This window comes from Tasmannia lanceolata, unplaced genomic scaffold (assembly GCF_043159265.1).
Source record: "Tasmannia lanceolata isolate RefF3 unplaced genomic scaffold, GAP_Taslan_0.1 ptg000026l, whole genome shotgun sequence".
Lineage (NCBI taxonomy): Eukaryota > Viridiplantae > Streptophyta > Magnoliopsida > Canellales > Winteraceae > Tasmannia > Tasmannia lanceolata.
Genome location: NW_027518703.1, coordinates 1,140,285 through 1,168,095, shown reverse-complemented (window position 1 = coordinate 1,168,095; position 27,811 = coordinate 1,140,285). Strand labels below are relative to the sequence as shown.

Here is a 27,811-nt window from a genome sequence, read left to right as displayed (position 1 = left end):
TTATATATATATATTAAGAAGTTTGGTTTTAAAAGTAATAAAGTAGAAAGTTGCATGTTTACTAAAGGTATTGGTAGTTCATGTATTGTTATAACTCTTTATGTTGATGATTTATTAATCTTTGCTTCAAATATTGAATTAATAAATGAAACCAAACAGTGCATTTCCCAAGTATTTGAGATTAAGGACTTGGGTCCTACAAATGTGATCTTGGGAATTAAGGTAATGAGAGAAAGTAGAAAAATTATTTTAACACAATCTCATTACATAGAGAAAGTGTTAAGAAAATTTAATTGTTTTGATTGTGAACCAAGTGGTATACCTTTTGACTTTAATAAAAAGTTAGAGAAGAATAATGGTAAACCTGTTAATCAACCTGAATATGCTAAAGTTATTGGAAGTCTAATGTATGCAATGACATCTACTAGACCCGATATAGCATATGCTATAAGTAATTTAAGTAGATTTACTAGTAATCCTAACTCTGAGCATTAGAATGTTAAGATATCTGAAGGGTACAATAAATTATGGATTACAGTATTATGGTACTCCTTCTATTCTTGAATGTTATAGTGATGCAAATTGGATATCTGGTAAGGATTATAAATCTACTAGTGGATGGTTGTTTACTTTGGGTGGTGGAGTTGTTTCTTGGTCATCAAAGAAACAAAAGTGTATTGCTATGTCTTCCATGGAATCAGAGTACATTTCTATGTCTCAGGCAGGTAAAGATGTTATATGGCTGAGACGATTGTTAAGGAATATACCATTCCTTGAAAAATCAATACAACCAGTTACATTATATTGTGATAATAAGTCAGCAATATATTTTGCGACTAATAAACGCTTTACAGGCGAATAAAGACATATCTCAATGAGATATCATCATATTCGAAAATTAGTAAAGAAGGGAAAGGTGTTGGTGGAATATCTTCCAACAAATCAAATGCTCGCAGACCCTCTTACTAAAGCATTACATAGAGATCGAATATGTCAAACATCGAGGGGAATGGGGTTATTACCAGTAAGTGGGACATCTGAGTGAGAGCCTACTCTCTAATGGTGAAAGTTTTTTCAAATACAGAATGGTATGCGATCACTCTTCACATTAGGAATTCAAAGGATTTCAACTAAGTGGTGTCTCTTGAGAAATTTAGCAAGAGGCTATATTTCCGGCGCATTAAACTCTATAACAGTATTAGAGATGACTCTTATTAAAAGTCTCATTCCTGAGGTAAATGCACTGATTACTTTCGCAACGTTCGGTGAGGCTGAATTTTTAAAGTTCTTAACAGGCTTATAGATCTAGTGGGGGTGAATAAGTTGTTGCGAAAGCACCCTTGATAAGTTTGCCTATTCAAGTGAGGAAGTCAGGGTCGCTTCCTATGGACTAATCTGGTATAGTCCTAGAGCACTTGCGAAACGAGGTAAGCGCATGACCTAAGTAAATAGAAAGTGCGACCGCCGCGTGAACCAGTGCCCACAGTATATTGAATATCGTAACTGTCCTACAAAACTCCAACTGAGAAGATGTTCTCTTTTTAGTTGCAGTGGCAAGTTCTGTTCTACTTGATATATTGACTTGGAATTTTTTATTATTATTTTATTTTATTTTAAAAAAAATAGTGGGGGATTGTTGGTATATTTTTAAAATAATTAAAAGGAGTACTTTTTAGAGTGAAGAAAAAGTAACTTTGACTATTGCTAAAACAAAATAATAAAAAATTATAAAAGACCAAAGAGTATGGAGAAAAGTAAAAAGAAGAAGAAGCACTTGGGACTTTTTAGTCCCACATCGACTTGGTGAAAGTTTTGAGAGAGAATAAGGGTTATAAATATGGCCATTACCTCTCTTCCCTTCACACAAGTCCTCACATAAGAGGCCCCATGGCTAGGCCTATAAGGCTAGCCTAGGGAATAGTTTATATTATATATATATATATAATATATATATATAAGAAAGAAATAAATAAATAAATAAATCAATCAAAAGATTAAGGGAGGAGACGAGATGACCGTTGTGGTCGTGTCTCTTCAAATTAAACTTAAACTTTACGGTTTTTTGCAATGGGTTTTACCGTTGGTTCCCAACGATCAGAATTCGTTTAAAACAAAGGGGTGCCAACGGTCATAACCCAACGGTCGATGACGTTGCACCAACCGCCCAAGGGGTGTCTCAAGGGACACTTGGGGGGTTGCATTTAGTGTCTTTTAGAGTTCTATAAAAGACGCTTAATGACCCAGGTTTTAGACACTTTACCCATAGCAATTTCCGAATTTAAGATTTGATATTTCCACTCTTGTGTTTAACTGTTCTTTTACACTCTTCTTCTGTTTTTTCACTAAGTACTGGCATACTGGTTGCCTTGAACTAGGGGTGCAGCCCATTGTTCTTGGCATAGGCCTTGTATCCTCGGGACTTATTTCCTTGTAGCCACCTGCATAAGTGGGGAAATAAAGTCTATAAGAGAAAGCTTCGGCTTGCCTTGCCTACTTCTCTTTCTCTTCTATCATTTGATTTCTTTGTTCACAACAGTACCCTGTTCCGTTATATCCTACCTATTTTTTCCAACAATTAACAAAAGATGTTATTAAATTTACTGCCAGCGTTTTTACAGCGCGAGAGTAGTATTAGGATGGGTGACCTCCTGGGAAGTCCTCGTGTTGCACCCCTCTAATTTTTATTTTCAAAAAAATAAAAATAAAAAAATAAAACAATATATATATATATATATATATATATATATATATATATATATATATATATATATATATATATATATAATGGTTGAAAGAACACACTAAATCTAACATTGTGTGCTCAATAAGTCAGGCTAGAGATGGCTCAGATTTAGTTTCATATTCTTTTTCCTTGTTTTTTATTCAGCTGTCAGTTTTACAGCCTCTTTTCTTAAGGGGTTTGGCGTATAGCTCAATGGTTGAGACTTTGTTTCTCAACCTTGAGGTCGCAGGTTCGATCCCAGCTTACCTACAAAAAAAAGAAAAGAAAAAACTTTTATTAACTGGGCTTCATATTTTGGGAGGCAGGTTCTATCTTTGTCAGGTGTGGAACTATTTAATTGACGTTTTCTCCTTGCAGCGTTCTTTATTTATTTTATTTTTTTGTAAGTGATGAACCTAATGAAGAAGTTATTTTCTAATTATCTCGCTACTCTATTCCTTATCTTGTTTTGGTCATTAACTTTTTTGTATGAACCTCTTTCTTGTTTGTGACTTGAAAGGTTTCTGTAATTGGCTTCCATCTTCACCTGCCCGACTAAAAAATGCCGCGGAAATTAGGCAATTCATCATCTGTTCCCGAACCATCTAATGTTGAAGAGAAACACCATTCTAATGAACGTCAAGAGGGGGCAAAGAGGTCAGCTTTTTTGTGGCTGTCCTTGCTTCTTGTCCTCCTCAATTGCTCTTGGGCTGTTCATCATTTTCAGTTTGAGAGTCTGCCTATGCCTCTCAAAGCAGACCAGGTTGGTAAACGAGGTTTCTCAGAGGAATCAGCAATGGAGCATGTCAAGGCCTTGACAAAATTAGGTCCTCATCCTGTTGGTTCAGATGATCTTGATCTTGCATTGCAGGTTCGAATTTTTGGTCCATAGCATAATTATTTATTCCTTCCCTTGTTTATGATGATTTCTTCCATCTCTATTTTTTGTTTTTTAATTTTTAATTTGTTGTTTTAATGACTTAAATTCCCTGGTTAAGAAACCATTATCTTTCATGTTCTGGTTCACATTAAAGCAGAAGTTCAATATTCTCTTGGTAGTTAAAAAGGTGGTAGAGTACTTATTGTGTAGTGAACTACAATTCTCTAGAAAGTAGTATGTACATAATATTTATTTGTTCATTTAAACAAGTTATCATTTACTCTTCAATGAATGACGTATCAGTATAATATTTATGCTTTATGTTGATGGATACCGCCATTAGAGTTGAACTGAAGGTTCTTCTTGCCTTCTAGGAATATAATTAAGAGAAAATCTTATACATTTCCCGTAGACTAAAGGGAACAAGCCCCAAAGATGATAGATTGACAGAAATACGCTAAAGTGCATTCTGTCTCAACTTCAATCAACCTATCCATTCTGCTGTATGCCCCTGAGAGATCTTAAAAACCTCGGTTTTCGGAAGAACATCCATAATACTTGGATGCCTAGGGGGCACTGAATGCCCAGGGAGCACCTGAAACTACATTGAATAATATCTTTCGACAATGGCATAAAGCTATTTCATATTTGAGCTTGTCTCAACACTTTCGCACTGCTAAAAGAAGATTAGAAGAGGAAAGATTGAAGAGCCCTAAGAAACCCCATGGCTAACCTCAGGAAATGTTTGAGGAAGGAGGAGTTCAAGTTAGGGCTCATGCTTTGTCTCCTCTCCATTATATCATCAATGTATGCCGAATTTTATAAATTGCCCAGTATACACAAAACTGAAGGGTATAAGCCTAAACTGTCTTAAGTAACTTATATATATACTCATTACCACATGCATATAAGTAATGTATGATATAATAGACTCCACGAACCACACCCCGGGGAGAGTCCGTGTACTTTTCCATGCTCCTCCCTTGTTGTTGCTAATTATGGTATTGACTGAAGAGAGCTTGATCATAATCTTCTGGTAAAAACCTTCCTCAAAACTTCCTTTTCATCAATTTAAATCGTTAAATTTGGGGCAGTCTTTGTTCCTTTATTGAATCTTGTAACCGTTGCCACCAAATTGATGAGGCGTTCTTAAACCTGGCTGACAAACTTTATTTTTTATCTTTCATCACTTCACATGAAATAAGTTTTCCCTCATTGTCGAATTTTGGAAAGTTTTAGAGTGAAGATTTTCATTAAAATGGGCTATCTTGAGTTTAACTCCTCGGTGTCCACCTTCTTAAAAGAATCAATCATCCAAACCTCTACGTTGTGCCAGACTGCCAGGGTCATCTCTGCTAGCATGTTGGTGAAGTCAAAACTATTCTTCTTCATTGAAGGCTTCATTTTTTACTTCGGCATATTGAGTTTGGTTTCCCAACCCTCTCTGTGCTGATCTCCTCCAATTTGGATCTCATTGCCAGCTCACACTAGAAACAATAATAGGATTGAACTCGCTCCTATGCCAATTTGGCGCAGCAAATTTGATGAGAACAATCCAAACACATGATTATAGTTCAATTTCCAAGAAAATACAGAATACGAAGAGCAAACAACAATTCGATGGAGAGGATAGAGAGAAATAAGTGTGTTTAAAGGAGAATTGTTTCAAGGACAACCTGAAGGAAACATAAATCCTCAGAAAAATGTTTAAAGGAGAACCAGAAGAAAACATAAATCGTCACAAACATACAAGGACAACCAGAAGAAAACATAAATCTTCACAAAAACAAGCTAATGTCAATTACCAAAAGCCATCCTCTTGCGACCCTATATTAGGGTTCCATTTTCCAATTCATAAACCCCTGATTAGGAATCTATATGCTTTAGGTACTTTCTGTCTCTAATTATAACCCAAAATTGCTTCCTTATTTTATTTCTTCACTGCAGAATTAAATTTAGAAACTTTTTAAATCTAACAAATTATTGTATATAATATTTGTATTCTTGATATCTTAATATAATTCTCTGAATATTTTGGTTTCTTGGGTTTTGGTAGGTCATTGTATCTTGACACCATGTCCATGACTGATTGCGACACCTATCTATGTCTAAGTTACAAAAAATCAAACATTGAGGTTTGGTATTATATGGTCCATCTCATCGTCTTTTTTTAGCATAAAGGTTCGGAATAACTATCATCATTATCTGGGAAAATTCATTCAGTACTTTTTTTTGAATGGTGCAAATAATTCAGTGGTAGGATGCAGCTTATGGTCTCCTTGATCTAAAAATTTGCACCTGCTGGTATGGATTTTGGTGTTAGTTGTGGCTTGTGAGTGCTTGTTGTTAACTACTACTTATTTCATGCTAGGTGGAAACAACTATGTAAAGAATGTTTTTCTGATTGGTACTGTATAGCAGAATGTTGACAAACCTATGCTATTTTGTGTTCTCATCAATTCATTCCTACAGCCAGCTGTGCATTATCTATGATGTTAGTTTCTCTTTTAACATGTTTTCACTGCAGTATGTTTTGGCAGCATCACAAAAGATTAAGAATATGGCTCACTGGGAGGTTGATGTTCAAGTGGATTTTTTCCATGCAAAATCTGGCGCAAATAATCTTGTCAGTGGTCTTTTTAAAGGGAAAACACTTGTATATTCCGATCTGAAACATGTTATCTTGAGAATCTTGCCGAAATATCGATCTGAAGCAGAAGAAAATGCAATTCTGGTTTCTTCTCATATTGATACCGTTTTCTCAACGTAAGATCCTTAATCTTTTTCTCCTCTGGAGCAAATTTTACTTCTAGAACTTGTTATTGGCATAAAAGTGTTACAAAAGGAAGAAAAAAGAAAGAGAAAGAAAACAATACTAAAGGATAAAGTGCCTTTCAAGATCTGAATACACTGTCCCAATGTTTATAATAGAATGATCATTTCCTTCGGCAATGGTTTATGTTTTAGGCTCTTTATTAGAGAAGAAAAATATGTCTAGTTAGTTTTCAATTGGTGTTGCGTTTATTTATATATTTTTTGGAGCAAAGTTATGTCAGTTGGACTATTTATGTTCATATCTTTGTCTTTCCTTATCAATCTTCCCATTCAAGTCAAGCATGACAAGTAAACACTGCCAATGCAGCATTATATTTCCTAGAATCAGTAATGATATGGCAGATTTTTAGCCAGGAGGGGGTTGAGAGGGTTGTTTTTATGATTGGCATGTATTTCCTTCTTGCGTGTAGTTGTTTGTGTATAATTTCTTCCTTATTTGTGTTCTTTTGATATTTTCTTTTCCTTGTTGAGACAATCTTGTCCCCTCTCTTTTCTAAGAAAGCTAGGCATGAGGTTGATAAGAATGCCAGGGTAAAACTGTGCTGCATTGTATGAATAATATAGGCTGTGGTATTAGATCGATTCCTTATAGATTTCAGTTTCCTGCTCCAGATTGTCACTCCCATGGGTGTCATTTAACAGTAGTAGCCACTAGAATGTAACGGTACTTTTTCATGATGTGTGATTAAATTGGTAAAACTATTTAGGATTCATGATATGTGATTAAGTTAGCAAAACTAGTTAAGAGAACTCAAAAGATCTTCCACAAATTTCTTGTAGTGATTTATGTAACTGTTGTAAAAAGTAAATCTTTTTGTAGATATTCATTAAGATCCCTATTACAAAACTGTAATTTTTTTTAAGCTAGAAGAACCCAACTAGAGCCAGGATTAGAGCCGGATAGATTCCTTTCACCTTCTTCATGAAATTTTTCTAAAGGATTCATTTAGCCGACCCCATCTAGTTTGGGACAAAGGCTTTGTTGAGTTGAGTTGAGTATTCATCGCTGTTCATCATGTCTTTCGGTTATTATTATAGTAAATTAGCTGGTGAATTGGATGGAGGGGCGATGGCCAATGAAGACTATTGGACCAACATTGTCTTATGGAGAAAGGAGAGGGGGAAAGGAGAATGAGAATAAGAAGAAGAAGAGAGAATTTGAGGTGCTTAGCTTGAGGGGAGGGGAGACGCAGCCCGGAACTGTTTAGCCGCTGATCGTAGGACCTCTAAGGAGGAGGGTTGAGATAACGACGTGGAGAGGCGAAAGAGGAATGGGAAGGGTGGCACGAATGACCTTTTCTTTTCGTTTTTTCTCTAACTTATGGGTTAGGGTTGGAAAGAGGGATGAAATATGTTTGGGGAATAAGGGTCTTCGATAATGAGTGGTGGGCCATGGGCAGTTGGGTAGGTGGGTAATTAGTAGTGGGCCTTGGGCTATTGGTAGGTGGGTAATGGACAGTGTCTCACGGGCCATTGGTAGGTGGATAGATGTGTAGGTGATGTGAACACCCCCACATCTAGGCCCCAAAATAATTTAATGTAGAATGGTTTCACAGCTAAAATAAAATAAAAAAATGAATAAAGAAAGTAAAGCAAGTAAACTAAAGACTAAATCACATCATAAAAGCTGTATAAAGATCATGTCCTGTATTCAATGATCTCCTTATTGGTCGATGGCGTGCATGGTTTGATCAACGAACCAAGGTTTTAAGTTTTGGTTTTGGTTCGGTCAGCACAGAAATGTCAGTTTCAGTGGAAATGTCGATAGAAATCTAGTAAAATGACGGAAACGTATGGAAAATGGAAATACATGCAAATGATGAAATTTTGAAATGAAACTTTGGGAAATGCTAGAATAAGCACAAATGCATACTTAGAAACCATCACATAAGCACGAAAGCCATCCATAATTGCTTAATCACATCGAACACCTAATGACATCCATTGTCGCACTTGTCTGGAACAATAAAGTCAATAAAGACGTACAATGTAATGAAGTATAAGAAACTACAATGACCAGTCTCCCCTTCCAAGGACCCCAACTCTATGTTAATAAAACATAGAATTACAAGGTATTATTGGTCTCATGCCGACCTGACATCCCATTAATAAAACATAATATACGATTTCTTTGTTGTGCAGTTCAATGATGTTGCCTACCAAATATCATTCTCTACATTAATGAAATGAAATGCAAATCATAATATCTTTCCATTTTTCTGTCATTCCGACCTTTTTGGTCGATTTTTGAGAATTTCAGTAAAAAATAATGACATGGAAAGATTTCATTGAGATTTTGTTTTGGCGGGGATGGAAATGCAAACATTTCGGTCCTTTCAGGGAAATTTTAGGGAAATTTAAAACCATGCTCTGAACAAAGTGTATTTTCGTTCCCAGTTGAAGAAGCTGAAAGAAAAGGAAGGAAAATTGAGAGAGTGTGTTTGGTGAGGTTAGTGTTTCTATTAGAGAAAGAATGCTATATATCTACCACACCACTCACAACGACTCCTTGGACATAGGCCTCACTAATCACGTGTTAACCCATTGATTGTGTCATAACTTATAATGGCAAAACAAATAAATCATAAACATTAGCAAGCAAAGAAATTTTTTTTTTTTATAAATGAGATTAGGGTTAGGAAGAGAGGAAGAAGAAGAGGAGTAGAGAAATGGAGAGTCTCCACTAAGGGAGCTCCTCATGTATACGATATATATAGGCCCCAAATAGGGCATCCAATGTACAATGACTACAATACCCCTTGTTAAAGTATAAAAGATAAATAACGCCTTTCTCCAACAGCTTAAGCTTTTAGAGAAGTTGGTAAGTTAACATGGTATCAAAGCCAAAGGTCTCGAGTTCAAACCTCCCGAATAACAAAAATCCACATGCGATGGTTGGCCCAAAGTGGGACCACATGTGCCACGTGTTTGCCAAGTGGGCCACACGTGCGGGGGAGTGTTAAAGTATAAAAGATAAATAACGCCTTTCTCCAACAGCTTAAGCCTTAGAGAAGTTGGTAAGTTAACACCCCTAATCTACAAGTAATGACTAAACTACCCTAAATAAACATGTATATAGTATGGAACTCCAACTTTCTACAAAGAAGACTACAACAAACAACTAAAAGTACAACAAAAGGACCATACAATAAAAAGTACAAGAAGCTCATACACATCCAGCTTGGTATAACACTCCTCAACTTGGTGTGGTAAATACATAATGAAAACATAACAAAAAGACATTAATAGCCAAGAGTACAACAGCAAGATCGACATCCACCAAAAAGAGCAGCTCCCCTGAAGCAGCACAACGACGAGAGTGATCAAACATGGCTTTCCTTTGAATGAGAGCACGATGAACAAATTCGCATGTCAACGAGAAATGGAGGCACCATGACAGGAACCAGCAACGGTGCAGCGAGCAAAATAGGCACACCAAAGGCGCACACAACGAACATTGGCGAAGTAACACAACGCCAAGAGAAGATAACCATCAGTGGGGAAACCATCAGAGACAAGGTCGACAGGTAAACCGTCGCCTGGAGAGAAGAGAAAAATGAGAAGATAACCAACCAGCAATGGGGAAAACATCGTCTGGTAACAAGGTCGACGGCATGAACATCCTCACCTAAAGAGAGTTCTTCGGGGAAAGAAAACGGTCGCCTGTAAAAGAGCCGAACAACGATGGGGATACCATCGCCCGAAAAAGAGAGGTCGACGGGAAACGAAGCTGTTGCCTGTAAAAGAGCCTACCAACGATGGGGACACCATCTCCTGGAAAAGAAGGTCGACGAGAAACGAAGTCGTCGCCTGTAAAAGAGCCGACCAATGATGGGGACATCATGGCCCGGAAAAGAGAGGTCAATGGGGAAAACGAAACCGTCGCCTATAAGAGAGCCGACCAACGATGGAGAAACCATCGCCCTGAAAAGATAAAGCATAAAGCCGGAAACTAATGCGTAAAACTATGCCAAGATAAGACATGAAAGAAAAGAGACATGACGAGGGAGACGAAGAACATAATCACCACAATACCCCCCCTCGGGCAAGACTACATGAGCTCGGAGATGACAAGACAAGAAAGGTCCACAAGAATACAAGAAGACAACACTACAACACTCCTCCTTAAGAAAGGACAACAAAGAGGACAGCACTCCCTCAAGAAGACAATACTAAGACAACACTAAGAAAAAAGGACAACATGATAACACTCCCCCTCAAGTTGAAGGTCGAATACCATAAGGTAACAACAACGAAAAAGAGAGAAATATCATAAGGAGGAGTAAACCCAAAGGCCATAAGAGATAAGAGACAATGTAAAGAAAGAGATACAAGAACCATGGCATCTGGTACGAGTGTAATCGCACGCAATACAAGAGGAATCACATAGAGAGGAGGAGTAATCGCATGAAAAAGGTTAATTGCATCATGCTATTAAGAGAGGAAAGATTGGAGGTGTTAATCGCAAGGTGGCGAGGAGTGTTTAATCGAATCTTGTGATTACAAGGTTTGAGTAATCGCAACTTGCAATTAAGAATGAAAGATACAGAAAGGAAAAAAGCTAGGGTTACGGCAGATAGACATCAAAGAGCTATGGAGAAAATAGGGTTTCTGGTTATCGCACGGAGAGAGAAAGCTAGAGTTGCGGCAACGAAAAACTGAGAGAAAGACACAGTGAAGAAAGATTTGAGGGATACAAGGGTTACAGAGGAACTAAACAAAAAAGGAGAGAGATAACAACAAGAAAAAGAATGGCGTGGAGAGAAAGTCTGCGAGAGAGATAGGGAGTAAATGGCTTGAGGTAGAGGAACTTTTCTTCTCCTTTTTCCTTTCCTAGGATCTTTGCTCTGATACCATGTTAGAAATGAGATTAAGGTTAGTAAGAGATGAAGAAGAAGAGGAGTAGAGATATGGAGAGTCTCTACTAAGGGAGCTCCTCATGTATACGATGTATGTATAGGCCCCAAATAGGGCATCCAATGTACAATGACTACAATACCCATAATCTACAAGTAATGACTAAATTATCCTAAATACACGTCATTCAACAAATTTCACTATCGGCTAAACCTGGAAAAATGTTAAATTTTAAACAAACGCTCGCACATGCTCGCTTGCGCACACTCATGCCATGCCACTACCATGGCCCGGATCGGCTCGACGCCCTGCGTGTTATAAAGTCCCCTCTCCCCACCACAACACACACACAAAAAAAAGGAAGTTTTGCTCTTCCGTTGTGATCCCAGTCCTTAGAGAAACCACTTCTCTTTATAGGCCTCAGACTTGTCTAGTTCCCCACCAATGTGGGACTAAACATATGCACCAAAGAAAGAGGAGAAGAGAGAGAGAGAGAGAGAGAGAGAGAGAGAGAGATTTGAATTTCCAGGTACAATTTGAAATATACTTTTTTTAATGCATTAAAAAGTCAACACCAACGAAAAACTTGGTTGAAGGGAAAATATTCTCATTTGCTTTAATATTCACTTTCAAATATGTAAGCATTTCTTTATGAAAGTGAGTATGAGAACTAAATAATCATTTTCACTCTTGACACACATAAAATCTTTCTCCACAATTAAATTTGGGATACAAACCATCTCTATTTTGTAACCTAGTTCACAGTTTGATAATTGTCACAGCCCCTGGAGGGTAGAAGATGGAACTCTAAATTATTATTGCGTTATGGTTAGATATCATTTTTTTAAAGTTCTGTGTCATTTTTCATTTTTTTAATGGAGGTTGAATATGTAAAATTCTTCAATTTATTTTGAGTCTGTGGATCTGAGATGTTTACAGCTTATATTAGGGTTCTTTGTGTTTGTAAACTTGATGTTTTTAGTTTACACCTTTTTTCAGTTTACCCATCAAAAAAAAAAAACTTGATGTTTTATTCTCCTTGCAACTTTTTTTCTTGGTTCTTATTTTTTCCGTTTGCAGTTCCTGTTTTAACTTTCTTCCATCTAGGGAGGTTTTCCAGGCAATGGTTTTCAAATGCGAAATCCTCCATTTTCAGCTTTGTTAATTAGGACTTGGTTTCCTTGGATTTTCTATAGAATTTTGTAGTACTGCTAGTATGTTGTGGAATTGTCGGAGGTCCTATTAATTGGTAATTGTGGACATACTGTTCTAATTCAATCAGCTCTTTCTGCAAAATCTCCTTTTGAAAATGTTAAGGAATTACTTTATAATATTAAACTTTTTGGTAGCAGAATTTTTATTTACTTCTACAATTTCTTTGTTATTTTGTAGTTACCTCTAAAAATATAACTTTTGCGGACATAGTAGATTGTTTGTGGTGTTGTTACGTAGCCATTCAAAGCATAGAAAATGCAATCAATCTCTACTTCATTAGTTTCTTTTAGGCTGCCTAAGTAGTAAACAATTCTTCCATGACTTTCAGGGAAGGGGCTGGTGACTGCAGTTCATGCGTAGCTGTTATGTTGGAGCTTGCTCGAGGGATTTCTCACTGGGCTCATGGATTCAAGAATGCCGTTATTTTTTTATTCAATACTGGTGAAGAGGAAGGCCTAAATGGCGCTCATAGCTTTATTACACAGGTTTGGTCCATTCAGCATGTATCCACCTGTGTTGATTGGGCCTTCAATAACTTGGAATGATTGGATTTTCACTATTTATAATTAATTTTGAAATGCTATCTCACATTTCTTTCCAGTTTCTGAGAAATGGTTCACAACATGTGGCCTTACTTTTTTTGGGTTGGCCTACACATGGCACATGTGGACCCACTTTTGGGTTGGCCATTACATGTGGATTTTTAATATCAAGTAGCTGATACCATGTGAAACAACCAATCACTCCAAAAGCTTAAACTGTTGGTGATGGCGTTATGTAATCTTTTTATACTTTAACACATATGTTCTTGCAGCATCCATGGAGGAATACAGTTCGTGTTGCTATTGATATGGAGGCCATGGGTATTGGAGGAAAGTCCAGCATATTTCAGGTGTAATGATTTCTGATTTTTTTTTGTTATTTCCATGTTACAAATCCTTAAGTACTGGATACAAGATATTGTTTTAGGTCATCATCTTAACATACGTGCTCTTTGGACCATTAATTAATTAATTCTTTTACCCTAAAACAGAGTGGTCCAGATCCATGGGCTATCGAAAACTTTGCTGCGGTGGCAAAGTATCCATCTGCCCAAATCATTGCACAGGTTGGTAGCCCTTCTTTTACCACTATCTGTTGAAATTTTTGTTTGTTTTTTCCAGAACAATGATATACATTCGGTCTATATTGGTCTATATCCTCTTTATGTTACCAAAAATTGATTTTCTGTTGGTGTACATTGAATATATTTTCATGATTTTATTGATGCTTATTTTATGTATCCATGAAACAAGTTCATTGAATGAATTGTTTTATGAGGCCTCATGAACCTGAGTATATTTCTCTGTGGTGGATATTGGCATACCCTCTTCTCCAATCAGTTGTGATGCAACACGTGTTACTCTAACTAATTTGTATTCTCTGATTGGTGGAATTTAACTTTTAAGAGCTTAGTGAAACACAATTGAGAAGCTTAAATTCAAAATGAATTCCGTACTTTAGTGGAACTGTAAGAGCCACAATTTACAAAAGCTTAATTAGGAAGACGGCCTCTGAAATGCGATTTTTATAAATGATTTGTCGGGGATAGCTGAATTTGGACCACCAAACTGCTAATGAAAGCCATAAAATTCTATCATATTTTTTAATGATTAATTATTTCATTACTAGTATGTTGGTGATTGCAAACATTTTTCTTGGGTGTAACAACTAAATCTGAGTAACTGTAGTTTTACAGGATCTCTTTCTTTCTGGGGCTATAAAATCTGCGACAGATTTCCAAGTGTACAAAGAAGTTGCTGGTCTTTCTGGGCTTGATTTTGCATATATGGAGTCTGGTGCCGTTTATCACACAAAGGTTCGTCTCAGTATTTGCAAGGTGTATCTTGAATAGTTATATTTAAGCCATTGACTTCATAGTGCAACATGTGAATATGGACAAGGTTTGAAATTTCGGTTTTTGCCGAAAAAAATAATTCTGTGGAAATTTCGGTGGAAATCTTATAATTTCGCCAAAATTTATAAATTCCGGTTTCAGTTTTAAGTTTCGGTCCCTGTCAAATGTTTTCAAAATTTAAAACCATGAATGTGGATACTATTATGTTATGAGAAGTACATGTATTTGCGGATTGGCAAATGTTAGAGCTGGCCGCAACACTTTGAGAACCTAATCTTTAGCCAGACATGACGTTGATTGGCCCGGTTGTTGTGAACTTACTGATATATTGATTTTTTACCTGTATATACAAACATGCTAGTGTAGTTATGAGATGTGAACAATGTAAACAGAATTTAGCTGGATCGAAATTATTGTACTTGATATTATTGGATCCGTTTGTTGTCTTATTTGGTTAGCCTAATTTTGTGTTTGATATTGTTTCTGATATGGAGAATTCTTAACAGTTAAAATACTTTAAACTAGTTCTTTAGAAGGCTTGGAAGATTTTGAAGTACTTTTATTTTAGGGAAATGATATCATCACAACCATATTTTGATATTTTCACAAACCATCTTTTCTATTAGTATTTAAAGAGCTGTCAAAAGGTTATTAAATTTACCAAAAAGCTCTCACAAGGCAATTAAAGAAGAAAAGATAGCTGGGTTTGTGCAAATATCAAAATATGGTTGCGCTGATTACATTTCCCTTATTTTAATGTGAAGTTAGCTCTAATTTCGCACTGTCATGTGAATTTGACTGATTGATGAATCTTAGAATGCTTGCTCAATGCAGAATGACAAGTTGGATCTTTTAAGGACAGGCTCTCTTCAGCACCTTGGGGAAAATATGCTTGCATTTCTGCGTCAAACTGGTAGTACTTATATTCCAAAAGTGAAGGCAACGGAATCTGAAGATCACGTGCGCCAAAACCAGTCTGTTTTCTTCGACATTCTGGTATTTTTAGATCTCTGACATTGTTATTTATTTAGAGGGATTTGCTAGCATCCATCACAGAAGGCATTTCACGGATGGGCTATTGCATGTGAGAGCAGCCACCTCGTGGATGAAGACAAAATCTGCTGAATAGTGAGCCTATGTGGCTGCTCTCACATGCAACAGCCCATCCACGAAATGCCTTCTGCGATGGACGCTAGCAAATCCCTTATCTAGCTGCTCATGTGTGGCTATTATACACAAATAAGCCTAAGTTGTTCATGAAACTACATGAATGCCAAGCATTTTTTTATCATCTTTCTTGAAATTTCACTGGTATGCCTGTCATTCATTGGTATATGTTTATGCGATCCAACTACTGTAATTTATCCGCTAAGAAATGGCACAAATTAGTTATTCTTTTCCGGTTGCAAAGTCGCATTATGCATCATAAGTTGCTTATATTAGTTTTCATTCATCAAGCTGATGATTCTTACGTTATGTGATTCCATGGAAAATCAGTGAGTAAAGATTCCGGCTTTTGATAACATGAAAAAATTCCAGTGGTGAAAAGGAGCCTCGATTACATGGAATGGCTTCTGGAATTTTCATGATATCTTGGATAAAAGATTTACGCAATTTTCTTGTTAGAGATGAAGGCACATACACTATAAGATTTCTGCTTCAGTTTCTACAGTTATTCTCAAGGTTTTAAATTTCAATTTCTGTTGCCACAGAAATGGATATGTTTCGGTTTCGATTAGAAATTCCGATGGAAATCCTGTAAAATCACAGAAACTATGCAAATGATAGAATTTTCACATGAAACTTCAGGAAATACTAGACTAAACACAAACATACACTTAGAAACAACCGCATAAGCAAGAAAGCCATTCATAACGGTTTAACAGTATTGAACACCTAGTGACATGTCTCATAATACAGTACATACAACATTTCACATGTAATTTATTTAAATATTCATACATAATACATATATCACATTTCACGTGCAATTCATATAAATACAATTACATAACAGATTCTAATATAGTATACCACTGATACAGTTATGATTTTGGTTTCAATATGCGTTTTGGTTTCGGTATGCATTTTGGTCTAGAAATGAAACATTTTGGTCGTTTCATGTCGATTTTGATGAAAATTTAAAACCATGATTATTCTTTTCTTTTATCAAAAGAAATTGTTTTTACCTTAAGGTCCTTTTTGGATTGCAGGAATTTTCTGGAAAAGTATGGGAAGGAAAAAAATTTCCTACATTTTATACACATGAAAAATGATTACTTGAACAAAACTTATTCAATTTTTACTTAGAGGGACCTTCAATTTATGATAATATCCCTCTAAATTAGCTACAATCGTATATTTCCCTCTAAATCATAAAAAGAAAATATTTTCCCAAGAATAAATTTTCCATCAGAAATGTTTTTCTTGCAATCCAAACAGGGCCTAAGATTGCGTATGGTCTTCTAAATACAGTCTATGTATTGTCAATGTTGCAGGGCATTTATATGGTTGTGTACCGTCAACGTCTTGCAAATATGCTTCACAATTCAGTGATATTACAAGCACTTCTAATATGGACAACATCACTACTCGTGGGTGGTTATCCAGCTGCGATATCTTTGTCCCTATCGTGTTTAAGTGTTCTTCTCATGTGGATATTTTCATTAAGCTTATGTTCTCTTATTGCCTTTCTTCTACCACTCATTTGCTCCTCCCCAGCACCATATATTGCGAACCCATGGTTAATTGTTGGATTGTTTGGTGCTCCTGCGGTACTTGGCGCACTAATTGGTCAACACATGGGTTATCTCATTCTTCAAAAATATTTGTGGCATGTTGCTTCCAAAAGAGATCCCAAGCGGTCTCCTTCTATTCTAGTCAACTTGATCAACTTGGAAGCTGAAAGGTGGATTTTTAAAGCTGGTTTTGTTCAGTGGCTTATTATTCTGATTGTGGGAAACTTTTATAAGGTTGGATCTTCCTATTTAGCTCTTGTTTGGCTAGTTTCACCTGCTTTTGCATGTAAGTTGATGTTCTCATTCTTCTTTGCCATTTACAAGTTTTAGGCTATGTCACAAATATCATTTTCGGGAATTTCTTGGCAAGGGAAAATCTCGGGATATATTAAATTTTTTAATTTCTTTCGGATTTATATCGGGAAAAACGATAAAAGTAAACTTATTTTAAAAATATAAAATAAATAAAATTTAAGAAAAAATATAAAATAAAAATATCATAAAAATATCGGGATAATATTGTGATATTATCGCAATGTTTTATGATAAAAAAAAAATGAAAATATCGCTATATTTTTAAAATCTTGGGATTATTTCTGGATTTTGTCGTTTTATCAAATTGTCACGATAAAAAAGCGATATTTCAAAATATCGGAGATATCTGTGACATAGGTTTTAGGTGTAGCAAATGTGTAGCTTGCAACTTCTAATTTTGTTTCCCTGAATTACTAGATGGCCTGATTGAAGCAACATTATCGCCAGTGCGATTACCAAAGCCTCTCAAAATTGTAACCTTAGTGATGGGTATGGCTGTGCCTGTCCTAATTTCTGCTGGCATATTTATTCGGCTGGCGGGAACTATACCTGGGATGTTGGTTCGATATGATAGGTAATATTTCTATCTTTTCTGTGCTTCACAGATGCATCCAACTCTTAAATTAAAATAGCAACCGTATGTAGTAGTCCTTTGGATACTTGATAAGCTGAAACCTTTTTATATGTTAGGAACATGGATGCTGTAATCTATCTCATTAAATGCCATGTCTCACATCAGTAGTTAAGGTTTTCATACTCAGGATATCATACTCAATCTTATTTGAGTATTCTCTTGTATTTATAACTTGGTAGCTTCCCAATGAAATCTATTAATAGGCTTGTTAACTGAAAAGTATCACATAATGTCACTCAAGTTGCCAAGACAAAGCATAGAAAAACAAGTTTTCATATTAAAAATATATTTTCCCCAGGGCCGACTTTTTAACACTGTTTTATTTCAGTAGCATGTTATTAGATATGCGCCCCTTAGAATCTAGGCTACCACTGGATATGTGTCCTCTATAACCTAATTCATTATATAAGAGATGGAGGATTCAACCCAATTATTTTCTTAGATTTATGTTTCATACAGAAATTTGGAGTGGAAAGGGAGACTAGTAGTTATATTACATGCAAATTCTCAAAATACCTGTTAGAAGCTATTGATATTCCTATCATTAAAAAAAACTATTAATATGCCTGTTCCAATGAAATCCACCTCAGAAGCCAAAATGTAGGATCAGTCTATTGGGATGGCATGAAATTATAGATTGCTGTTGGAGATTTTTTTAAACCTGGAATTTATCTAGGAACCCGGGGCGGCACCTGAAATTTTATTAATCATTAGGGGAAACACAAGAGGGGGACATACCACCTTACCTCTAAACCTAAACAACTGAAGAAAGGTTTATTTACAACATACTGGGAATGCCCAAAAAATCACATACAAGAGAACCTCTTCCCCTAGTGGGAAGGTCATTCCACTTCCAATAAGTGCAGTTAACTTTCTCTTTACGGGCAAAATTCACTAAAGAGTCAGCTACCTGATTAGCTTCTCTAAATTGATGTAACACTATTGGCTTTAGCTCGAAAATTAATGAAATAAGCTTCTTCCAATAATATTTGATGGACCGAGGAGGATCCTTCTCCTCAATGAGAATGTCAATCAAAACTTTGCTGGCTGATTCAATCCAAATATTAGAGAGCCCCAAATCCTTTACAGTGCCTTAGGCCATCTTATCTTGATGTGAACCTAGGCTCTATCGGGAATTTTAATGAACACTTGAGGGCGCTATATGAACTTACCCAAGGCATTTAATTAAGGGAGACTCAAACTAGACTTTTATCAAATTCTTGGGGCCATGATACCCTCCTATAACTTAAGGGACGTAAAAAATACCTAAATGACACTTAAAATAAAAAAATAGAAACGAGCCCTAGGATGGTCCCCAACAAATATGCTTCTTGCCTCTGCCTGCAAGTTAGTAGCAATGACATAATAATGATAAAAAGCAAATAAAAATCTTAACACTATGGATTCTTACGACTCCTTCCACACTAGATATACCAGGATTTGCTTTGGAAGTGCTATCAGTATTCAATTTCAGTTCATTACTTCTTGGCTTTATCCACTTTACTTGAGTTACATGGGAGTGCTGCATATATCACTAAGGGTCCCCACTTCTCTCGGCGAGCAGTTGGACATCGGAGTAAAGGAGCTAGCAGGATCCTTGCCCCAAGCCGTAACCTTTTTTATGATAAGATTTAAAGGTTTGGCTTTACTCTCCATGCGACGAGATCATCACTCCTTCCACATTTCCTAGGTAATGAGGGAAAGAATAATTTTTAACGCATACCAAGGATGTCTTGATTTTTCTCCTTGATAAATCAAACCGTTGGATAAGCCTTGCATTTATAGTTTGATTTTCAGTCATAGGCACTTCATGATAGGTGGTGAAATAACTCCATATGGCTCTGTCCACATCACTATCAATAAACACATCGTCAAGGTCCTCTTCCTTCAGTCTTGCATAACATGTACACATGGAAGGAATTGGAATGAAAATATCCTTCAACCTGCTATCAATCAATCAGGACGGCTTTCATGAAAATCTTTCATATAAAGAAGCATATTTTGGTCGGAAGGTCCCCCCCTAAAAAATGAAGCTAGGCCATCTTTTTTAGAATCCTTTTTTCTCTCCAAATTCCATGCCGATTTTGTGGAGAAAGACCCAGATTTGTTAAGAAACCAAATCAACTCATCATCCCTATTAGAAATATTAACCATAAAGGCCTTAATAGCATTTATCATCGCTTGAGGTAAATTGTTCTCCACAGTTAATAATTTCCAATCACCTGTGTTGTCAATCAAATCTTTCACTTTGAGCTTCACATTGAGACCCTCCATATTAATGACATAACTAGTAGGGGGAGAAGTTCCAAACCATTTATCTGCCCAAAAGGCGATATTTCCTTTACCAATGAACCGTTTGCTGCTCTGATCCCACTCTTCTTTCATTTGAAGCATATCTTTCCAGTTTCCACTGTTTGGAATCACCTGCTTTGCTTTTTGTCAGCTAGAGTCTATCAGCTCTTAAGTATCTAGATTTTATGAATTCACTCCATAAATTCATTTTAGTATGCAAATTGATGTTGGAGATTGAGATTCCCCTTGATCATTTGGTACTGACGATTTCATTGTCTAGACTCATACATAACAGATTCTGCGAACATCAGCCAATCACTCTATGGTATCACAGTGAGTCCAAAAAACCACACCAATACACTACATCCATTCCACTCCTGCTAATCAAAGGTTCCCATCTTCACCTATAAGGAGAGTCCCTTCATCCCATTATCCGTAATTCCGGTAAATGGCAAAAGGATTGATAGAGCTCTGATTTGAACTTATTAGTTGGGGCAAGTGCTTGCTGCTTTCTTTTCTGTATGGATGATTAGTGATGGCAGTGCTTAAGTCTTAAGATAGGTTGTTGTTACAAAAAAAATGCAAAGTTGGCAACCTTTTCTTGGTTGGCCTTCCATAGAGAGACTCAGGTCCAAGATAGGGGAACGGGCTTCCCAAAAAGCCAGCCCGGGCCGGGTTCAGCATAGAATGAAGGGGACGGCCCTAATGTTGTGTTGGCAACAGAGGGACCACTCTGCAAAGATTCCTCAAAACCGTTGTCATCAAAATCTTAAGATAGGGGAACGGGCTTCCCAAAAAGTCAGCCCGGGCCGGGTTCAGCATAGAATGAAGGGGATGGCCCTAATGTTGTGTTGGCAACAGAGGGACCACTCTGCAAAGATTCCTCAAAACCGTTGTCATCAAAATCCAATTAAGGCGCTTAAGGGCGCAACAAAGCCCTATTAGCAAGGCATAGTTGCCCCCCTATCATGCACTCGGACAATTGCCTCATGGTTCAAGAGTGTTATCTCTCAAGAAGATGGACCCTTTCAGGAATTCCCTCTTCTTGGTGGCTACCTACATTTGTCAATCGATCTTTCTTTTTATCTTACCCTTTCTTTTGCTCCTTGATGACCAAACGGTTGAATCTCTTATAAACAAAGACAAGTACTTCCTAATGTGTTACTTTTCATTAACCTAGTGCAAGTTCTATGGAATGCATGACATGAGTACACCGTGTAATGCAAAATGTCACTTGATAGATAGTTTTGAACTTATTATCCGTGTATTTCTTATACTAATTAAGCTAGTGAGTTTGATCTTCTGTAATACTTCATTATTTCATCTCTCTTGTATCTCATCACAATGGAATTATTTATCATATCGATTCACCATTGTAGGGTCACTATTTCACATGTTGGCATAATACTCGGGCACACCTCTACAACATGTGGCCCACCACCACTGGTTTATATGTCCATGTATAATTATATTATAACTTTGTTACATGTGATGAAATTTATACCTTTCTTGTTCTTGTTTAATACTTTATATATTTGTAATAGTATGCATGTTACCATGTTATGTTATGAGTAGTAGTATGCATATTAGAGAAAATATATGGTGGCCGACCGTGAAGTCCCATCAAGGTGGTACGTTTGACGTACCACTCTTGATATTTGATCCAACAGCAGCATCTTAAAAAGTGCGCTGCTGTTGGATCAAATATCAAGGGTGGTACCGTTTTGACGGTACTTGACGGTTGGGCACCATATAAAAACTCTGCAAATTATGATGTTATAATACTTATTGAATTGATATTCACACTCCTTTGTGTCATGACTTATGAGAGGACCTTTGATGTTCTAGGCATGTTCCCTGATGTATATAGACTTAGTGCCTCGTGATGAGTGAATGTTTTCTTCTTATATTTTAGTTGCGACTATACTTGATTTAAGGCACTTCAGAAAACAAATTGCTAACATCTTGGCATTTCTATACAGGAACCCTGGTAGCACACCTGAGTGGTTCGGGAATATGATAGTTGCTGTATTTATGAGCGCAATTATTTGCCTTACATTGGTTTATCTTCTTTCATATGCTCATCTCCCAGGTCCTTATTTTATCTCATTTGCTTCTTGAGTCTCACAAGCCACTGAAATCCCTCTACGTAGCGATTTATATTGTTGATATCTGCAGTACATATAGTAAATTCTTTTTGACATGAGTCAATGGCTCATACTGTTTGCTATCTCTCCACACTCACATATAATATGCATATGAGAGGTTTATGTTAAATTCTACACCTTGAGTGGCTATGTAAACACCATATTAACATAGGCATAAATGTCCCATTTTGAATGTGTTAGAAATGAGATTAGGGTTAGAAGAGAGGAAGAAGAAGAGGAATGGAGAGGATGGAGAGTCTCCACTAAATAGCTCCTCATGTAAATGATGTATATGTAGGCCCAATTACAATGACTACAATACCCTCTAAACTACAAGTAATACCTAAACTACCCTTACATGTTATTCAACACTCCCCCTCAAGCTGGAGTGTATATGCTATGAAACTTCAGCTTGCTACAATGAACTACAACAAACAGCTAAAAATACAACAAAAAGGGACCATACAACAAAAGGTACAATAAGCTCATACACACATCCATCTTGGTATAACACTCATCCTCAAGTTCGTGTGGTGAATACATAAGGAAAGCATAACAAAAGATAACGGCCACTATAGAGTATGGTCGTCCAGATCAGCCGCCACAAAAAAGGAACAGCTCCCCCTGAAGTAGCATTATGGCAAGAGTAGTCACAATCGGGTCTCCCCCTGGATGAGAACCCAGCAAATAAGTCTGGAACCACGAAAGATCGACTCGTGCACCTCGGCAGGGGAATAGCAACGATCCATCGAGCAAAAAAGGCATACCAAAGGTGTGCACATGAGCAATGACGAAGCACCACGAGCAAGAACCCCAACTAAGTAGCACTAAGCGAATAGAAGATAACCACCGATGGGGAAACCATCAGAGACAAGGTCGGCGGGAAAACTGTCGCTTAAAGAGAAGAAGAGATAGAGAAGATAACCAACGAACGATGGGGAAACCATCGTCTGGTGACAAGGCCGACGGCATAAACATCGTCGTTTGAAGACAAGAAGAAAGAAGGGAAGAGATAAATCAACCGGCGATGGGGACACCATCGTCTGGAGACTAGGTCGACGGCGTGAACATTGTCGCCTGAAAAGAGCCGACCAACGATAGGGAAATCATCGCCCGGAAAAAAGAGGTCGACGGGAAAAGACCGTTGCCTGTAAGAGAGCCGACCAACGATGGAGATGGAAGCCATCGCCTGGAAAAGGAGGGAGAATATAACCAACCAACGATGGAGAAACCATTTTCTGGAGACAAGGTCGACGACATGAACATCGTCGCCTAAAAAGAGCCGACCAACGATGGGGAAACCATCCCCCGGAAAAGAGAGGTCGAAGGAAAAAGACTGTCACCTGTAAGAGAGCCGACCAACGATGGATATGGAAGCCATCGCCCGGAAAAGAGGGGACAAGGCATAAAACCGAGAAGACAAAGACTGACTAGGGAGCACTACAACACTCCCCCTCGGGCAAAACTACATGAGCCCGGAGATGACAAGACAATGAGGACAATATCAAGACAACACAAAGAGATAAGGCATAAAGTCGGACAACGTGAAGAGATATGAAAACAAGACACGATAACAAGACAACACTCCCTTGAGAAGACAATACTAAGACAATACTAACAAGAAGACCACACTAACACTCCCCAACAAGAGAAGTCAACAAAGAGGACAACACTTCCTCAAAAGAAAAGACACAAAGAACTACATGGGAACATTCCCCCTCAAGTTGAAGGTCAAATACTTAAAAAAAACAAGACATTCAAGGTAGGATACCTCTCTTAGACATTTTATCAAACGCGTGGTGTGCACCTTGAAGAAGAAGACAAAGGGTCGAAGATAAACAAGACACCACACCTCTCTCGGACATCTTGGCAAACGCCTCTATCCTCTATAGACGATACGAAGGCCGACATTAATCAGGTTGGAGATGGTAAGGCACACTTCTAGCTGCTTAATTTGCAGCGGAGAAAGCTGTTTGAAAGGAACAATGCGTGAACGACAGAACAACTGCATAAGATTCTATTAAAAACGAATCCTAATGATTCATTGGGTGGGATGGCGAAACCAACCAAGAACCCATTTATTTTTTCTGAAAGGTCATGGGTTGACCCTACGAATGAAGCAAAGATAGGCTAGCAGTAAGCTTGGCTACAGCGAAGCGCTTACCAAGCGCGAAAGAAAGGGTCTTCGCCACTTGAGCCGTATGCAGGGGAACTCGCACGTGCGTTTCTTAGGGGGGAAGCAACAAAACTGTGGGAGATGTTTCTATGGCTAGGGGTGGAGGTGCGGATTATAGCTAGCCCTCACTTTTCTTTCTGCCTTTCTTATAGATAGAGAGAGAAGGTAAACGATGCCCCGCCGATCGTTCAGTCGGAAGACCTCTTTCTTAATTAAGGGATCCCGACTGAACTTGCCTGTGAAATAATGCCGAATCACTCACCCCTCCCTCTTTCACCCTAAGGCACTAGATGATCGGCGGATATCTATATCTGAAATAGAAAGTCAATGTATCTATATGTTATGTAGATATACATAATGGGATCATATGAAGGGGATGCTATTATTTTATATCTAGCCAACCATTTTCATCATTATTAAATAATATTTAAGTACTTGGAAAGTCTATTTTAAATTGTCATGTAGCAAATATTTATTTAACAAGATCTGATTATGAGTTATTAAATAGTAAGGTGAATAAAAATTCGCAATTTTTTATTTATCTCAGTTATTCCGCAAGAAGAAAAAGAAAAAAACAAAGGGTCTGTTGAATTTCAAGTATTCAATTTCGCCAATAAGATACGGCCCCTCTTCAGAGAAAGCAAGGAAAGCCCCCTATCACTTAAAGGCGGATAGTGTAAAGGTGGGGTAAATTTCTTACTCGATAATCGTCAGTTGCCCTTCTATTCCTATCCCAATCTCCCTGATCTACGACTACCCTTCATCATCGCGGGTGGATGTTATATTTTCACCCACGCAGAGTAGGTAGAGGATATATTTTACTTATCTTCAATGGCTCTTGTAATAACGAAAGCTCAGCCAGGTATGCCTATGAATGTGGAATATACCGAATTAGTCGACTCTTTCGCGCTATATGTTGCTCTCTGCGTGCTTAGCTTTCTTTGTTGTTTGCTATCGTGCTATTTATAGCCTACTACCAATAATACCGGGAGCCTGGGAGAGCAGATCGCCAATGCCACGGTGGCGAGTGCCTGATCGAATTGATCGGGTCATGTAGGACCAAGGTTCAAATCTCTCGGTCTGTTAGGATGCCTCAGCTGCTCCCATGTTATCAGGTCACCAACTTCCTTGACCTTCCGGCACTGAGCAGGCGTAAGCCCCCATACGTGGTCTTACGACTTTGCGGAGACTTGTGTTTTTTGTAAACAGAGATCGATCAATTCCGATTCTTTCTTTTTCTATTAATTCTTTTCCGATCGAGATGTATAGATCCGTGGATCTATGTGTCTATATAGATCCTGCTTATGGATTAATAAAGTCGGTTTATTTAGGTAGGAAATCAAGCCTGTAGAGTCCAATGAAGGATGATGATACACCAACCGGATCTATAGCCCAATCGAGTCGTTGGTCATGAAAATGAAAAAATATATATATAATTTTTTCCTTATTTGATCAGATCATAAAGAAACTTTGGGATTGCTAAATCACAGACGAGATAAATATACAAAGCAACGGAACCATGATAGTATTTGTTGACTCCTCCAAAAGGAAGGATGGTAAATGGATCATTCAATGATCTGGGTCTGATGGATTCTATTTGTCTCTTTCTTCGATGGAAGGGAAAAGGAAATTCCGTTGCGGAGCCGTATTCAATGCATAAAAGATACCTGTATGGTTGTTCAAAATTGAACAGAGTTTTCCTTTTTGTATCATTTTTTATTTATGTACTTATTTATATATATGAATAGATTCCTGGTATTGGCCATAATTTACAAGAACATTCTGTAGTCTTAGTAAGAGGAGGAAGGGTTAAGGATTTACCTGGTGTAAGATATCACATTGTTCGAGGAACCCTCGATGCTGTCGGAGTAAAGGATCGTCAACAAGGGCGTTCTAGTGCATTGTAGATTCTTATCCAAGACTTGTATCATTTGATAATGCCATGTGAATTGCTAGAAACATGTGAAGTGAATGGCTAACCCAATCACGAAAGTTTCATAAGGGGACTGGAGCAAATAAGGAATCAAAACCTCTCCTTGCGCTCGTGTACTTGCGTGCAAGTGAGGTCCTCGATCAAGGGACCGAACCTTCCGGAGTGTGAAACTAACCTCTCTCTCCGCGCTCGCGTGCATGGGGGGTCAAATACTAGAGAATTTATTTCTAATAGATGCTACTATTAAGAAATTCGAGACTATAGTCCCAATAATTCCTCTAATTAGATCATTGGCTTAAAAAAATCAAGATATCTATTCAATACATTCAACCTCTTTCCTAGCAATAGAGGAAAGAAATAAAAGTTCATGTTCCAACGAATCACACGTAGATATATTGATAACACATGGAGTTAATGGTGAAGAAGACAAAGGGTCGAAGATAAAACAAGACATCACACCTCTGTCGGACATTTCATCAAACGCTTGGTGTGCGCCTTGAAGAAAAGAGAAAATAAAGAGATTTGGAGGGCGTTTTGGGTGTATTGGGAGCCATTTGGGGAAGCCAAATGGGATGGTGGTGAGAAAATATGGTCCAAAAGGGGATTTGGGATTGTGAGTTGAGATTCAGAGTTTTGAGTGGAGAGCCAAAAGGGTTTTGGGAAGAAGATTTCTTGCCAAATGAATTCAAAAGAGAAAAAATGAGAGATTTGGGGTTTTGTGGAGTAGATCTAGGGAAGACAACAAGAGAATCTGAGATTTTCTTTTCTTTTCTTTTCTTTTTTTTTTGGGAAAGGCAAAGGCAAAATAGAGGAGTAAGAGGAAATGCAATAGAGAGATGGTAATCGCATTATTATTTTTGTTTTGTTTTTTAATCGCATTTTCTAGTTGTGTAATAGCAGACAAGAAGAAAATAGCATGCAAGTCGTAGTACTTTCATTTTATAATCGCAACGTAAGGAGGTAATCCCACATGCGATTAAGAATAATCGCAGATGGAGAGATTTTTTTTGGGATGTGTGCGATTAATAATCGCAAAATGGAGAGATTTTTTGGATTCTGTAAACAGGGAATAGGGTTGCCGAAAAAGCTCGAGGGAGAAATATGAGAGAATGAGTTGCGCACAAATATGAAAAAAATGGCGTGGGGAGGAGAGAAAATAGGAATTTGATA

The 27,811-nt window shown here is 37.4% G+C and overlaps 1 protein-coding gene across 3 annotated transcripts in view; it reads left to right on the top strand.

Moving 5' to 3' along the window:
• LOC143858601 (uncharacterized) overlaps positions 1-27,811 on the top strand; it is a 49,854-nt gene that overhangs the window by 3,445 nt on the left and 18,598 nt on the right. Inside the window, exons 1-11 of one of the 3 annotated variants that reach the window (XM_077369289.1) lie at positions 2,888-3,064; positions 3,243-3,593; positions 6,130-6,368; positions 12,838-12,994; positions 13,324-13,401; positions 13,543-13,617; positions 14,248-14,367; positions 15,241-15,402; positions 16,905-17,430; positions 17,877-18,033; positions 22,368-22,477. In XM_077369289.1, the coding sequence (XP_077225404.1) occupies positions 3,285-3,593; positions 6,130-6,368; positions 12,838-12,994; positions 13,324-13,401; positions 13,543-13,617; positions 14,248-14,367; positions 15,241-15,402; positions 16,905-17,430; positions 17,877-18,033; positions 22,368-22,477 (1,933 nt within the window). In that variant the 5' untranslated portion in view covers positions 2,888-3,064; positions 3,243-3,284. Of the gene's footprint in view, positions 1-2,887; positions 3,065-3,242; positions 3,594-6,129; positions 6,369-12,837; positions 12,995-13,323; positions 13,402-13,542; positions 13,618-14,239; positions 14,368-15,240; positions 15,403-16,904; positions 17,431-17,876; positions 18,034-22,367; positions 22,478-27,811 lie in introns of those variants that run through there. The other 2 variants (XM_077369288.1, XM_077369290.1) reach the window with 2 other exon arrangements.